At 40.3% G+C, this 17,716-nt stretch overlaps 1 protein-coding gene across 1 annotated transcript; it reads left to right on the top strand.

Moving 5' to 3' along the window:
- Nucleotides 1–7,519: 7,519 nt before the first annotated feature.
- Nucleotides 7,520–15,287, top strand: LOC139456140 (uncharacterized). Its single transcript, XM_071237677.1, has 5 exons — nt 7,520–7,660; nt 8,500–8,664; nt 11,104–11,220; nt 12,872–13,001; nt 14,017–15,287. Exons 1-5 carry the CDS (start codon nt 7,520–7,522, stop codon nt 14,139–14,141), a joined length of 678 nt encoding a protein of 225 aa, XP_071093778.1. The 3' UTR covers nt 14,142–15,287.
- The last annotated feature ends 2,429 nt before the right edge of the window (nt 15,288–17,716 follow it).

Raw genomic sequence — 17,716 nt, 5'->3', positions numbered from 1 at the left:
CGTTACCCTGAAGAGACGGGTTCTATGAGTGAAGCCCATTTCTCGTGATATTGTTGGAATATTTGTTAAAAGCGGCCTGACGAGCCGGGTTCGATGAGTGAAGCCCATTTCTCGTGATATTGTTGGAATATTTGTTAAAAGCGGCCTGACGAGCCGGGTTCGATGAGTGAAGCCCATTTCTCGTGATATTGATGGAATATTTCTAAAAACGGCGTAAAACCATACTCACTCACCAATTCATGTTCTGTGACTAGACTCATTGTGTGAGCTCCGATTGCAAGAACCGTAGCTCAAAACAGATATATTTAGAGGCTTGGAATATTGCTAACTGCGGCGCTCAAGAACATGCATTCACATAGGCTGCGAAAACAGCAAGATGGCGATGACAGGACACAATCACAAGGGTCAGCTGATATAGGAATTCTTTCTCCTCATGCCCAGGAGACAAAGTTGATCCAGTTGACGTAACTGATCAAGTAGTTTTAAACGCCCAATATTGTATTAATACATAGTTCAACATGGGTATTATTTGTAAATGAGATCTTGAATGAATCAAAGAACAATAACCACCGATATTTGGCATGCAAGATGGTGATCGTCGTTGCAAATTTGCATGACAAAATAATGTCATCAGCCAACAATTATTTCAAAGAAAATACTTTGCAGTGACTTTTCTCGATAATGCCACGTGGCACTACAATTGAATTCTACGATATTCATACTTCCATTTTTACCCCTGACTTAACCAATACGGACAGTCAAAATTGTTGTTTACGACAGTACACTTTTTACAGGTAGTCGCAACAAATATGTTGCCAAACACGTACGTGAGATAAGACGGCGTTTTTATTCTGAATGACCTTTTCTCCAAGAATGCGATCAGAACATAAGATATTGTCCGATTTCTTGTGTTTGTTGTGAATGCAAATACACAATAGTTTAGCCATGGTTACACTGTACAGTGTACAAACACGATATGTCATAGCTAGCAATCGATTTGGTTTGTTTAATAAGCAGTATTGGAATTGTATATGATTGAATACTCGTTCAGTAATAAAAGCAAAAATACCCTATTGACAAATATGCTTAAGTCGCTGTTGTGCTGTCTCCTTCTTGATTGACTTCTTATGTGTTTTTATTTGACATGATTTCATTCAATACTGATTATATTCGTAACTACAGAGGCGGACAATATGAGGTGAGGTGAAATGGAGTTTAACGTCGCGTCCAAGATTATTGCACTTATATACGACGTTCGGCGGACATTATGATCATGTGATGATGTTATTCCGTATATGTGATGATGTTATTCCTTTTATGTGATGATGTTATTCCTTATATGTGATGTTATTCCTTTTAAGTGATGATGTTATTCCTTATATGTGATGATGTTATTCCTTTTATGTGATGATGGTATTCCTTTTATGCGATGATGTTATTCCTTATATGTGATGATGTTATTCCTTTTATGTGATGATGTTATTCCTTTTATGTGATGATATTATTCCTTTTATGTGATGATGTTATTCCCTATATGTGATGATGTTATTCCTTTTATGTGATGATGTTATTCCTTTTATGTGATGATGTTATTCCTTATATGTGATGATGTTATTACTTTTATGTGATGATGTTATTCCTTTTATGTGACCCGTGAAGATCCGGGGTAGAATAGGTCTTCAGCAACCCATGCTTGTCGTAAAAGGCGACTAACGGGATCTGGTGGTCAGGCTCGCTGACTTGGTTGAAGCATGTCATCGGTCCCAATTGCGTGGATCGATGCTCGTGATATCAATCACTGGATTGTCTGGTCCAGACTCGATTATTTACAGACCGCCGTCATATAGATGGAATATTGCTGAGTGCGGCTTTAAACAACAAACCAAACCAACCAACCTTACATGAGTCCATGAAGCCTGTAGTGAAATACTGTGACAAGATAATTACAAGTTTTAGATCCAAGATCGTGTCATCAGTTTGCTGAAGTTTTCAAAATTAGTCACTACCTAACAATTATTAGTCATTATTAATATGAACTTATATTTATTTATATATATATATATATATATATATATATATATATATATATATATATATATATATATATATATATATATTTAATTTATTACACTTGTCGTGCAAACAATATTCCCTGCAAGTTCTGTACGAAAAATGCAATATTCTACCCAAGTCCATGAAATGTTTATTTATGAAATTTAATTTTGATCACAAATAGAAATTCAATTTGCTGAAGACACAAGTGTGTGTCTCTGAAAGCTCAACATGATGACAGCTTGCACTTCCTTTTCTCTGAGAACCACCTGCTTTATAATTACTGATAACAGATGTACGTAATCATATTCTCAAACATTAGAGCACATTATAAACAAGAACCCTTAGAATTAGAGGTATCTGCCTAGCTGGGACTTTCTGGTCTACTGACTTTTACACAAGTGTGTTCATTTGGTAGTTCTGAATATTTCTTCACTTTACAACTAAGCGTATTTACGAGTGAATGACTTTGTTTGTTTATTGTTTAACGCCGCACCCATCAATTGTCCAGCTATATTATGTCGGTCTGTAAATAATCGAGTCTGAACCAGACAACCCAGTGATTGACACCATGAGCATCGATCTACGCTATTGATATACGATGACATGCATCAACCAAATCAGCGAGCTTGACCTCTCGACCCCGTTAGATGCCTCTGACGACAAGCATAGCCGCCTTTTACGGTAAGAATGGGTTGCTGAAGATCTATTCTACCCCGGATACCAGTGAGTGAGAATAAAAAGATTTGGGATAACACTTTCTTACTGAAGTAAAATAATATTGTGAGTGAGTGAGTAGATTTCGGATTAACGCCGTTTGACGATTGAGGTACACCCGACGTGAATTAGGTCTGAGAGCTTAACCCGTTTAACCTGGTTCGATTCCACAATAACACAATTTCTGATCCACAATTGTGTGTGTCTTGTGTGAGTGAGTGAGTGAGTATTGTTTTACGCCGCTTTTAGCAATATTCCAGCAATATCACGGCGGGGGACACCACAAATGAGCTTCACACATTGTACCCATGTCGGGAATCGAACCTGGGTCTTCGGCGTGGCGAGCGAACGCTTTAACCACTATGCTACCTGACCGCCCCGTGTGTGTGTCTTGTGTGACCCGTGAAGATTCCGGGGTAGAATAGGTCTTCAGCAACCCATGCATGCCGTAAAAGGTGACTATGCTTGTCGTAAAAGGCGACTAACGGGATCGGGTGGTCAGGCTCGCTGACTTGGGTGATACATGGCATCCATCCCAATTGCGTGGATCGATGCTCATGGTGTCAATCACTGGATTGTCTGGTCCAGACTTGATTATTTTACAGACCGCCGTCATATAGCTGGAATATTGCTGAGTGCGGCTTTAAACAACAAACAAACAAACAAACAAACAAACTTTGTGTCTTGTGACTTGACTGGACCATTTCTGAAGTTGTGCAAAATCACACGCACCCACTCACCCCAATTAAGAAAAACTGGGCGTTGCTCAGTAGCAAGTTTTGTTTCAAATAATAATCATTCAGAGCACCATGAAATTTTGAGGTACAAATAACTGAGTTAGAGTGCAGATAAGTTCCAAAATACCACTGAGCAAAACAACTGGTTAATTAAAATATATATCACAATAATATTTTGTGTGGATGGCACATTTAACTGGTTTAGGATAATGAATTAAATTTGCCCGATACATGGAAAACGTGGTCATGACAATTATAGTATACTACGGTTAGAACGAACTGAAAGGGACCACTATTTATACTTCGTTATAACCGTAGTTCGTTTATAATCATACGTATGGCATACATACAGCAAATAAAAAGGAAATGGAGGGAATCAAAACACATTTCGTTATATCTGTCAGTTCGTTATAAACGTAGTTGACTGAATATGGTTCCCTACTTTGTCAAGGATGATTAGTTGGGACATGAATGAACCCACTGTCATGAGTGTCTAGCAAGCCTCAAGGGCAGATTGCGGCGCTCTAGACGACCTGGACAACAGGTGCCCCCTGAACAAAAATATAGTATAAACAACAGGTCGTTGCATTTGCAATCAATGAGCAGATCTAATGTTTGTGATAAATCCAGTCCAGGACTTAAAACGTCAAACACCATAGATATTGATTGATTATTTAAGGACCGCTGCCACGTGGCTGGAATATTGTTGACAATGGCGTTACACAACAAACAAACAAACAAACACAGATCAAGTCCCCGGGAACATATCCTCGATGCATTATGAGGGTTTAATTGTATCCTCATTTTAAAAGTGTAACAAGATGTGTCATAACACGAAATGACCCAGACGTTTAATTTTTTTTTCCCAAACGTGGCGAGTGTGTATTATTTTACGCCTCTTAATAATGTCACTGCCGACACTGCCGTTTTGTGAATGTAAAGGAAACAGTTCTTGCCGATTTGTTCCTAGGCGACTTCGGAGCAGAAGCGATGTTCCGAGATCGTGTTGGGCAGAAATTGAGTCGACTATGTTTAAAATCGCAGTACAGCGTCTATAATATTCATGGTACTTCCGATCTTAATTTTCTGCTTCGGGGACCGGACGTTTGTATATCGTAAAATATTATGATGCCTTCCATCGGTTCAGATCACACATGTTGATTGTTAGATAATGTTAATAGTTTACAATCGAAATCTTGACCTCAATAGCTTAAAACTGGTTCTGTACATTTTCGCAAAGCGTATTTGCTCAAGAACTGACGTCATCGTTGTCTCCATTCCGCATTGAAAGGCTAGCTGTATTTGTACCGAAACTGAGGCTCTTCAGTTCTTCTGATAGACAGTAAGGGTGTTCCCGTGTTTTTCAGAGGAACAGTTGACTTGCCTTTGCATGTGTTTGTGACGTGTGCCACCGAAGAGGCAAGATACGCCCACCTTTGTGAGAGTGATTCATATACACCTGGTCATAATATAGTCGGATTCGTACAACAGACTCTCCAGCAGAGATTTATGAAGAATATGGAAAGGATGTTGTTGCATTAATTATTATTCTCAAAATGGGAAATCGGTTAATGTTTCGAAGAGCTGGATGGCATGTATCCAAGCAGCTAATTGATGGATAATGAAAACCTTTTTGAGCGGAACGGTAATATGAGAGAAGCTAAAAATACAGCTTGGGGTATTTACATGCATATCCCCAATAAAATGATAGCCATTAAAATTCAAGAGCCCAAATCCTCGAACAATAACACCGCTGCATGTGTAAGTCTTCTTTACAACATGATTTTGTATTAAATTGATGTAACGTGCTGCGTTATGTGGTGACGATATGAAGAATAAGAATAATGGTTTTTATTAAAGTGCCGCGCATTGTACAACATAGACATTGCTACGCAGTTCGGGCAGATGTGTACAATGCCCGGCCAGTATGACCTTTCAGACACTAAAGTCATTAAAATGCGCAGCACATTTAGAGATTAAAAGAAAACACTATAAATTAGGAAAAAAAGAAGTGACATCAGCATGGGCACGCCCAGTCCCCCAACCCCATGTCTTCCCGTGTATCCATACTCATACTTCTGCAAACAATTCTTCCTCAACCACTTAACTTACACAAGCATATCACTATATCTACGCCAATCTTCGTATCCCCATGCACGCTCGCACGCACGCGCACACAAACCCCAACACACCAACACACACACACACCGTATTCATCTTTCCCCACCATATCCCTACAACTATCTCACTACGCCAGCCCTCTTGGATCCTTGCGCATGCTGACGTTCATACATTTACAATGTGGAAAAACCTAGCCACCCTTCCCTCACCCCACGAGGATGCCGCTGGCATTCATGGTACATTTAACTTGTACTCACAAACAGGATGTTGACGTGTTCACTGAAGCATTGCATCCAAGCTCTTGGCAAGGTGTTTTACCTGGTTTGATGAAAATAAGATTATGGCTACTGACCCTCCAGTGTGTATGAAAATCAGTCAAAATTATTCTTATTTACAAAATGTTTATTCAATTGATATTAAGCTGCAAATCTTGTTCTTACCGAATAGGTTTACATTTACAACAATAAGTGATGATCCTTTCCGTGTACTCACCTTCCGACAAACACAGATGTTGACAAACCGACCTTTCTATTCAGTGCAGGGACAATTTAAAACATGTGAGTGAGTGAGTATGGTTTTACGCCGCTTTTAGCAATATTCCAGCAATATAACGGCGGGGGACACCAGAAATGGGCTTCACACATTGTACCCATGCCGGGAATCGAACCCGGGTCTTCGGCGTGACGAGCGAACGCTTTAACCACGAGGCTACCCGACCGTTCAATTTTAAACATGGAAAGAATGATCGAGTCAGAGAATTTGACTTTAAGCCGCTCTGAAAATAAGTTCAATAAATAACGGTGCGTAAGCTTAACGTGCTGCCACGCCTATTGTGTCAAAACCACGAACAGCGGATCCTGGAACGACTGAGGGGCGTAACTCTGCACAGTGAATTGCTGCGCCATAGGAGATCGGGTAATGAAACAGTTATTCTGAAAAAACACAAGAGCTTAATAATTACTGACGAGTCATGATACTAGGGGTAATGTCCAAATGATCCTGATGATGAGAAGTGCCATGTCACTATTTCGACCTTAATTAACTCGATGTATCTTTTAAAACGATGACACGTTCTGGTACCGACAGATCTGGTCCCTGTGATCTAAAATGGCCGCATCGCTTGTTTCGAACTCGGGATAACAGCATATGTCAATGTCCCTTGAACGTTGAGTTATTGTGTTACAGTGTTATCAGTGCTACAGTGTATGAGGGAGTTTGGTTTAACAGTAAATGTGGGAAGAAAGCCCGAAGTGATGCAGGTCTGAGACGTTTACCTCGTCGGTAAAACCCACGAGCACGGGTCTGGTGCGGACAAACCTAGAAACATAATCGGGGCAAACCGGGATTCGAACTCAATATTTAAAAACAATCCCATTTTTGTATCCCAAATAATTGTTCCCTGATCTCACCAGCGTTAACTTATTTTGTAAGGTTCACAGATTCATAGGAAAATAAACAATTAACGTCGGATTCATTAAAACAGGATCGTCACATTTAAGCCATTTTGTAAAATGTCGAAATATGCTTTAATTTAGCAAAGATTGCAATTTAGAAAACCATAGAACATAGGTAAATATTTCCGGAATTTGTCAAGTTTTCATTTGTACCGACAAGAGACGCAGTAACCTTACCACGACAATTTGGCAGTAATTGCAACGACAAACAGTAAACAAATATTACCCCAGCAATGAATCAGACATTGGCCTCGTTTTTCAGTCACCCATGACTAGTCATAGCATTCAGCCGACCTTCACTTCCGTGTGACCTACAACAGTGATTGTTATCAGCCAGTTTGATTGGTCGATTTTATGAACAGGATATGTGGAAAGTGTTTTCCAATCCGGGATCTCGTTTTCTTTGAATGGATTGGCTACCCCTTCACAGATCCGTGTATGATAACATATATAATCTCCGGGGAGCTGTGGAGGGACACACTTGCACGGAACAGACCACAGGCAAAGATGCTGCTTGCAACGGGAATCACGATTCTTTTCTTCGTACATGTAGCTTGCCGGCCTCAAGGCCCAGAAGATGTAAGTATTATCAGCGTAACAGATACACCGTGTGTGATGTTTCAGTTAACGCATATAATAACTGTATGTGATGTTTCAGTTATTTGTTTGTTTGTTGTTTTACGCCGCACTCAACAATATTCCAGCTATATGACGGCGGTCTGTAAATAATCGAGTCTGGACCAGACAATCCAGCGATTGATATCATGAGCATCGATCCACGCAATTGGGATTGATGACATGCATCAACCAAGTCAGCGAGCCTGACCACCCGATCCCGTTAGTCGCCTTTAACGACAAGCATAGTCGCCTTTTACTGCAAGCATGGGTTGCTGAAGACCTATTCTGTCCCAGGTCTTCACGATGTTTCAGTTAACGCATATAACTGTATGTGATGTTTCAGTTAACGCATATAATAATTGTATGTGATGTTTCAGTTAACGCATATAATAATTGTATGTGATGTTTCAGTTAACGCATATAATAATTGTATGTGATGTTTCAGTTAATGCATATAATAACTATATGTGATGTTTCAGTCAACACACATAATAATTGTATGTGATGTTTCAGTTAACGCATATAATAACTGTATGTGATGTTTCAGTTAACGCATACAATAACCATATGTGATGTTTCAGTCAACACATATAATAACTGTATGTGATGTTTGAATTAACGCATATAATAACTGTATGTGGTGTTTCAGTTAACGCATATAACTGTGTGTGGTGTTTCAGTTAATGAATATAATTTATTACTGACATCGAGGGGACGAAATTGATTTATCGATGATGCAAGGCAATGGAAGCGTGCAATGATGACTGTTTGAGGTAAATGTGACGTGTTTTCTTTCACAGGAAGGCACATTTAAATGGCAAAGGAACATTGACCCTGTAGCACCCTTTCGCGTACGGGAGAGTGCGCGTGTGTTGAGTAGAGGGGTCATTCTGATGTCGTCAGAGAGTCCCGCCCTCCACGAGAGACAGTATCACAGATCACAAAGTCTTCATGATTTCGAAGCAGTGAGTATTACTAATCTAATGTACCGTTCTTCTTAAAACATTTTAGAAATAAACGACGCGTGGGAGTTGTTTATCGTGCAAAAAAACCACTGCAAAGAGTATAAACCACGAGAGGCATTTATTTCTTATATGAGACATCAACATTATAAACAGCCTCTTTAAGGATGATGATAAAATCTACAAGCTTTAAAAATAGTCACCAGAATATTTGCATCGTATTCATCTTTCCCCACCACATCCCTACAACAATCTCACTATGTCTACGCCAGCCCTCATGGATCCATGGGCACGCTAACATTCATGCATTTGCAATGTGGAAAAACCTAGCCACCCTTTCCTCACTCCCAACTCACTAGACATTCCCCTCTCAAAAATAACGTCGTCTAGTATACGACGTCATTGAGTTGCGAGCGAGTGTTCAAATCTCCAGAAATAAGGTCATGATAGAACAATGGTTTATAGTCTTATAAACTACGCTTCGTTTTTCATTGGTCTTTGTGATTTATCGCGTAACTATCTTATACAGAATATTAAACGATCTTCCCAAACATATATTAGTTAAAGTCCTCAGTGGAAGAAGTTTTACATGTCCCGAGTTTAAGTGAGTGAGTGAGTAAGTTCGGTTTAACGACGCTTTTAAAAGTATTCCAGTTATATCACGGCGTGTCAGCTTAATGTGCGAGGAAAGCCCGAATCGCGGCGCCTTAGACGACCGGGCCACCCGTACCCTCCCGAGTTTAAGCAAGGGAAAGTGTTCACAAAGTCTTGTTTAACACCAACTATATTGTTTTATATCGCATTTATTACCAACGGATGCTTGTAAATAATTTATCAACAAAGTAACGCCATGTCTGTGTGTCCTTACAATGAAGGCAAAACACGTAACATGAGTAGGATGTCGACATGGAGCCGTATTAATTCCGACATGTATTGCCATACCATCCCAACTCGGAGACTGTTGAATTATCCGTGGAATTAAACCAAATGACGCCTTCAATTTAAAATACATTTCTCACATCGCTGAAACATAACACCCTTAAAATGACTGCTATCGACACAAGCCTACGACAGGATTGTGTTCACAGAGTGTGTTGCATGAAAGGTCGTAAAAAGGAGTGAGTGAAAGAGTATGATTATAAAATCGTAAAATAATTACAAAAATTAAAGTTATTTGTACAGCCAGCTTATCACGGATTCGATTCCCCACATGGGTTCAGTGTTAGAAGCTAATTTCTTGGATCCCCCAAGAATGTTGTTGGATATTGCTAAAACCGGTGTAAAACCATACTCACACAGTCACGTTCTTGTAGCAACAGCTATAGGCAGATAATATTATATCTGTGTGTTGACTGAACCCTCTCATTCCCAGATAATACAGTGGTTTAGAACACGTTTAGTACAACCCAAACCACGACGAGGTAGAATAGCTTCCCTTTATGGTCAAAGGAAAATGTCATATTTGAAGATACGGAATTCTTTGGAATTTCCGTATGAAAATGGTCAACTAGTTCAAATCGCTGAAAGCTGGTCGTGTATATATGCAACGCTTGCAGGTTTGTGATACCTCACTTGATCACGTACAGAAGTGCTAATAGCTAAGCACGTCTGTGACCCAAGATGAATTGATCAACCCTTGCTTCTAGTGTTTTTAATTTATAAACCAGCATTGCACCAAAACACCCACGTCTGTCTCTTATTCATTTGAGTGATTAAGTGAGTGAGTTGGGTTTAACGCACGGTTTTGGTTCTGACTAACCTAGAAACATAATCGGGGCGAAGCAACAATCATAGGTTTCTGGAAGGCCCAAGGGACGCAACTCTGCACAGCGAATCGAGGCGCCTTAAACGACTGGGCCACCCGTACCCCAATTCATTTGATAAAATCTGGTAGCTTTCATTACAATTTTTCATTTCTCAACGTTTTGCACATTTCATATATTATGCAGATCCCGTTTTCAAAAGACCCTTATGACCCGTGAAGATTCCGGGGTAGAATAGGTCTTCAGCAACCCATTCTTGCCGTAAAAGGCGACTATGCTTGTCGTAAAAGGCGACTAACGGGATTGGGTGGTCAAGCTCGCTGACTTGGTTGATGCATGTCATCGATCCCAATTGCATGGATCGATGCTCATGATGTCAATCACTGGATTGTCTGGTCCAGACTCGATTATTTTACAGACCGCCGTCATATAGCTGGAATATTGCTGAGTGCGGCGTTAAACAACAAAGAAACAAACACAAACAAAAGACCCTTATCATACCTTGTCTTTACAATGGCATTATCGCACGAAGGTTGTCGGACTGTCCCCAGCAACTGACGTACGAGCACCGTCAGAAAACGTTTGTTGATGGTCGACGTACTGTTTGTTCCAGCGTCTCTGCTCCATGCTTTATGTTCCCTCTCAAAACGTTTTTTTTTCAATTTAATTTTATTTTCAGGGGATCCTTGCAATCAAACACTTGGATTCACGAGGTGGCAGAGGTATTTGCTTCTTGACGAAACCTGCAAAGACTTTCGCGGAAACAGTGAAAGATCTTCAGGAGAGAACCCGTCAGGTAGACCTTTGTGACACTGTGTAACATTAGAAACACTTCAGCACTGTGTAAATTAAATATTGTAAAGCGTAAAACCACAACAGATTCTTAGTACTAATTATACATGCCGGGGGTAGCTATTGATGGCAGAGATATATTTACAAGACTCGCGAACACCTGGTGTCACCTATTTGATGTTGAGTGAGTGAGTGAGTTGGGTTTAACGCCGCTTTTAACAGTATCCCAGTTATATCACGGCGTGTCAGCTTAATGTGGGAGGAAAGCCCGAAATGATGCAGGTCTCGGACGTTTACCACTTTGGTGAAACCCACGAGTACGGGTATGGTGCTGACAAACCTAGAAACATAATCAGGGCGAACCGGGATTCGAAACCACAATCATAGCTTTCAGGCGTGCCCAAGGGACGCAACTCTGCACAGCGAATCGCGGCGCCTGAGACGACTGGGCCACCCGTGCCCCCATTTGATGGTGATGTACAAACACTTCCGAGTGATACTGCTACAACATCGTGTGTCGTTGACGTGATATATTCAAAATGATTTTTTATGATACACAATAGTCCAAACATTGGCTGATATATATTTTGTAATTTCTGCTTGCCGTAAATTTAAAAAAAAAATTGATACAGTTATACCTAGATTAAATCTCATCAAAGCGTCAGGGGCATTGTTTCTCTTTCCGCGAACAACTGGTGCTATTCACAGTGATTCACTGTGAAAAGACCCGTGAAGATCCGGGGTAGAATATGTCTTCAGACGCCCATGCTTGTCGTAAAAGGCGACTAACTGGATCGGGTGGGCAGGGTCGCTGACTTGGTTGATGAATGTCATCGATCCAATTGCGTGGATCGATGCTCATGATGTCAATGACTGGATTGTCTGGTCCAGACTCGATTATTTTACAGACCGCCGCCATATAGCTCGAATATTGCTGAGTGCGGCGTTAAACATCAAACAAACAAAACATATATACATCGTGTGCTCACAGATGAAATGATACTAATACATGTATGTTCAATGGTAGTCGGCACGCCGCTTTGCATACTAAGTTCCGACTGAACCCCACGCTCGTGCGTCCTATCCTTCCATCCATCTAAGGGATTTGATATGTGTAGGATAAAGCACGTCCGACGGTTTTTAAGATATTTAACAACCGCATCCGCGTGATAGGTTTTATCCCAAGGTTTAGAGTTTTCAAAAACCCGAGGGGGAAGTCGATTATCTTACTTATAAACCGAAAAAACAAACTGAAAACAACATTTATCAACATTTTAATGCTTCAAACAAACGTTTCATGAACCTTAGGAAACGGGCGTAAAAATTCTGTTGCCGGTTTACGGTACTTGAAAAAGACTTCTTAAAAGCATTGCGATTTATTTGCGGTTCTGTCGCCAAGTGACAAAAATGATTATGCTTCAAACTGTTGAAAACACAAAAAGCCAAAAAAAAGAAAATCATTTCTGTTCAATGTTTTTTTTCTTCTAAAAAATACATTACTCAAAAATTGTTTTTTCTAAAAAATATTTAGGCTCAGTGTTTTAATTGCAGTCTTGTTTTGCAGCGGCATCTGAAAAATTAGTCTGTATAAAATGTGATAGTTATGTTTAAATTGACTGAGACAACTATGTCAATAATTAGAAGATTTTTTTCAGAGTGTGGTCGATCTTGACGAAACAGAACATTTCTACAAACTGTCCTCTATGAAGCCATCAGCATCTACCGGCAGCAAGTTCGTGAATGAATTTTGCAGTGGTGCTCCTATGTACCGTGTTGAGGAATTTGGTGAGTCCAATTATAAATGCATCATGGTTGAACACTGAGATTTAGTTTTAATTGTTTCCCTTTTACCTCTCAGTTACCGTTAAAATTCTCCGTCGGGGGTCCGGGCCTATTCCCCCAGCATATTGCCCCTGGACTACCCCCCCCCCCCCCCCCCCCCCCCCCCTCTAGGTGCCGCCCCACCCCGACGTTTCTCATGAAATTGAAATTTGAAAGAATTTTTGTTAAACTTGAATATGTCTATTCAACTGACACTCAATCCTGCAACTGTTTGCCAAAAAGTAATTTGTGTCTGTGTATGTTTAGTAAAAATAAATTGGTTCAATGAAGACTGAAGTAAAAAATGAATCTGAATCCACGTGTCTCCTACCTTATTTGAAATATTGTATTTCTGTGCTTAAATATAAAAATTTATTGATTTTCAAAGATAGAATGTCTAAGATACAACTATTGTGTATTATGCGACTTTTTTCATTTTTAGAAGTTTTAAACCTAATTGAAAAAAATTATATATTTGTACCACGTAGAAGTATTCTGCGGGTTTGACTAAGCGTCAGAACATTTCTTTTGCTAGATAAAATATCGCTAACATGGGATATTTGTAATTGAAAATAAACATGATAAAACCAATTGAGAGATATAGTTTCTTTCGCTCATCAGATTATGTCTTAGTCCTCTTGTCACATTGGTTGGTTGGTTTGTTGTTTAACGCCGCACTCAGCAATATTCCAGCTATAACGGCGGTCTGTAAATAATCGAGTTTGGACCAGACAATCCAGTGATTGACATCATGAGCATCGATCCACGCAATTGGGATCAATGACATTCATCAACAAAGTCAGCGAGCCTGACCACCCGATCCCGTTAGTCGCCTTTTACGACAAGCATAGTCGCCTTTTACGGCAAGCATGGGTTGCTGGAGACCTATTCTACCCCGCATCTTCACGGGTCTCTGACACATGCCCCTAATTATATGTATATTTTTTAGTGTATGTTTCATTATTGGATTTCGTTGCAGCTCGCTCCTTCCCACCGGATTATCCTTGGATTATCCGAACCCTCTGTATCTACTGGCCTCTTCGCTTCTGGTGGCCACTTGATATACCCGGAGACTTTTACCCGACCTTCGATCTGGAGGGGTAGCATGGCAGGAGAATATCCGGGTTCGACCAACTGTGTGAAACCCATTCTTGTGACCTCCGCCTGACTTCCAGGCGACGTTGTTGTTTGTTTGTTTGTTTGTTGTTTAACTCCGCTCTCAGCAATATTCAAGCTTTATGACGGCGGTCTGTAAATAATCGATTCTGGAACAGATCCAGTGATTGACATCATGAGCATCGATTCACGCAATTGGGATACGATGACATGCATCAACCAAGTCAGCAAGCCTGACCACCCGATCCCGTTAGCGCCCTCTTACGACAAGCATAGTCGCCTTTTACGGCAAGCATGTTTTGCTGAAGACCTATTCTACCCCGGATCTTCACGAGGAGACAACGTTGCGTAAAGGCGATGCGAGACTAAACTTACCTACTAGACCCGTGAAGATCCGGGGAAGAATACGTCTTCAGCAACCTATGCTTGCCGTAAGAGGCGACTTTGTAGAGGTTTGAATGTAAGAAATATATTCACCTGAGAAATACTTTTTTTTACCTCATTACAGAAATATTATAAAGGTAATATTTGCAAATTTATTCAAATCATGAGATATTAATGTACTACTCTTTATAGCTTTATATTTATGTAAATTATCTAAAATGAGATCGACAGAGATGGAACACTCTGGACCTAAAATGATATTTATCTTACAACTGTACTTTGGGCCGTGTGGCCTGAATTACGAAAAAAACTTGATCGATTGATTGATTGATTGATTGTTTGAAGTACTTGAGTAGAGTGATTGGGAACATACATTAGGGCATGTTATGAATCACCGTTGTCATGAAGCAGTGCTGATTGATTGGGTGGCACAGTCGACAAAGGCGCCGCAATTCGCTGTGTTGCACGCCAGAAACTTATGCTTCACTTCGGGCATTACAACAAGGTGAAATCACTGCAATACTGATCTAAGCGGCGCCAAACCCAACTCACTAACTTTACGCTCTGGTTCCCAAAGCAGGTTTGTGAACCTTTTTTTTAAATTCATTTGCTGAGTCGTCATGTTTTTGATTAATTAAACGCAACAGTTTACATTTTGATGAATGTCAGTTAATCGTTTGAGCGTGTGTGTATGTATATGTATATATTTGATACTAGACGATAAAATAAAACGTATTTTTGAAGAAATCATGTCGGTGTTTTTGCTGTCATTATTTCATTGTGGGGGCCCAGCCGTCTAGGATGCTGAAATTCGCCGGGCAGAGTTGCGTCCCTTTAGGTATGCCAGGAACTCAGTATCGTGGACTTCAACCCCGGTTTGCCCCGATTGTCTACAGGTTTAGCACCACAACCGTGCTCGTAGGTTTCACCCAAGTAGAAAACACTCAGGACTTCCATCATTTCGAATTTTCCTCCCACATCGATCTGAATAACTGAAATAGTGTTCAAAGCGGCGTTAAACCAAACTCACCCACTCACTCCTAATGCATGAGTAATGTAGTGAAGTGATTTGTTTGTTTGTTCGTTCAAGCAAACTAATATTTATCATTTTATAAAACAGCTGTTTGATATTTTTGGACATAATGTTGGAAAAATTATCTTGGTCTGCACCGACTACCCCAGTGTTGCAGGTCTTTAAGTTGCGGACCCGTGAAGATCCGGGGTAGAATAGGTCTTCAGCAACCCATGCTTGCCGTAAAAGGCGACTATGCTTGTCGTAAGAGGCGACTAACGGGATCGGGTGGTCAGGCTCGCTGACTTGGTTGATGCATGTCATCTTATCCCAATTGTCCGGATGTGATGATGTCAATCACTGGATTGTCTGGTCCAGACTCGATTATTTACAGGCCGCCGTCATATAGCTGGAATATTGTTGAGTGCGGCGTTAAACAACCAACCAACCAACCAATATTTTATTTGCAGGTGATGTATCTGGAGTATCTGACACGACCATTCAATTACAAAGGAGAATAAATGTACTTAAAGATGTTTGTGTTAGTACTGGTATGAGAATACATCTAAGTCAGACAGGACGAATAATGGTATTGCCTGAAGGTGGTCTACTCCGCTCATATGAAAAATGGTGTTATAAAGGACAAAACATTGCTCCTACACTCCCATGGTCTAAGGCACAAGGCTGTTTTACTGCTCAAGCAAACAAGGCATGCATGTCCTTATACCATATCAACATAAATTTGGAAAGATTTCATGAACTGATGTACTTAAAGTGTTTGATGCTATGGTTGCACAAATACCCGTTACGGATATGAAATTTCAAGCATCACTAATTGTAATATTATTGAAACTATGCACATAAACTTCTGTAAAAGGCTTCTCAAGTTAAATAAGTACACCAATACTGCTATGGCACTTGGTGAATGTGGACGCGTACCCTTACAATATAAATATATGACTGAGTGAGTTAAATATCGGTGTAGGCTAATTCATTTCGATATAGCAAGACAACCATCTCAGTGTTATGTAATGCTCAAAGCACTAGATGATGTTTGAAGGACTACTTGGGTATCCTCCTTTGAAATATTTTGTTGAATATGAATTTGGTGTTGTGTGGTTGGGACAGGATATTGGTTTAGATGTTGTGGTATATTTACATACTAGTCATTGGCGCTATCTTGTATGCGCTATATTCCCGCCAAATATATGATGATGTCATAGATATGAGGTCATGGTAACGCATGAGTGTAGGCAGTTGTGCATTGGCGGTCCGATGTACCAGACGTGAAAGAAGTTGTGTTCTAATCAATATGCTTGTGTTGCGTTCTGGTGTAAGTGAAGACTACCATCAGGGTAGTACATGACATGGGATCGATCGCTGCAAATAACTGACAAGATCGCCTGTGATCACACCAGGGCCCCGTTCCACAAGGCGAACTTAGCGCTCCGATCATCGTAAGCCTATGTTAAAGTATGGGTGTTACGATCACCTAAGCGCTAATATCGCTTTGTGGAACGGGGTCCAGCTAAAGGCTTCGCGTTCTACAGGTGCGCGTGTGTGAACACTTCAGCGGCGTCAACGTGAGTGTGAAAATTCTACAGGAATTTCTGGAAAAGAAGACCAAAAGACTGTCAAAAGGACATTTAGACATTTAGTTCAACAAGTGTGAACTTTTGAATATCGCGAGACATGTGCGTGATTCAGTGACAGTGGATTCAAGTGGAATTTCACCGGCAAGGATTCTAAAGGAACTCATGGATGTGTTATGGATTATGTGTAAGGATATTCTGAAGTAGGGTACTGTACAAACTATTATCATTTACTGGCCAGGGATCGCAATCTAGAACTATATAGGAGAACTGATACGGTAGTTTATAAATAGATAGAGATTTAACGAGATCCAAGATGGCGGCTCAATGACTGAATTTGTTCCCGGTAATGAAGATTGGTGTAGTTATAGAAAAAGGCTAGAAATTTGGATGAGGGCTAACAAAATAAGAAACGAAGATCGAGCAAATGTATTTCTGGCTACAATAGGTCCCACAGCGTTTGAATTATTGCTTTCACTTAGGGCCCCGGAAGATATTGCCGATGTCAGTTTTGACGATCTTCTCTCAGAACTCACTAGATATTACCAGCCTATCAGAAATGTTATTTGGGAAAG

This window comes from Haliotis cracherodii, unplaced genomic scaffold, assembly GCF_022045235.1.
Source record: "Haliotis cracherodii isolate W230 unplaced genomic scaffold, xgHalCrac1.p SCAF_11, whole genome shotgun sequence".
NCBI classification, from domain to species: Eukaryota; Metazoa; Mollusca; class Gastropoda; order Lepetellida; family Haliotidae; genus Haliotis; species Haliotis cracherodii.
This window is presented reverse-complemented; position numbering and strand designations above follow the sequence as displayed.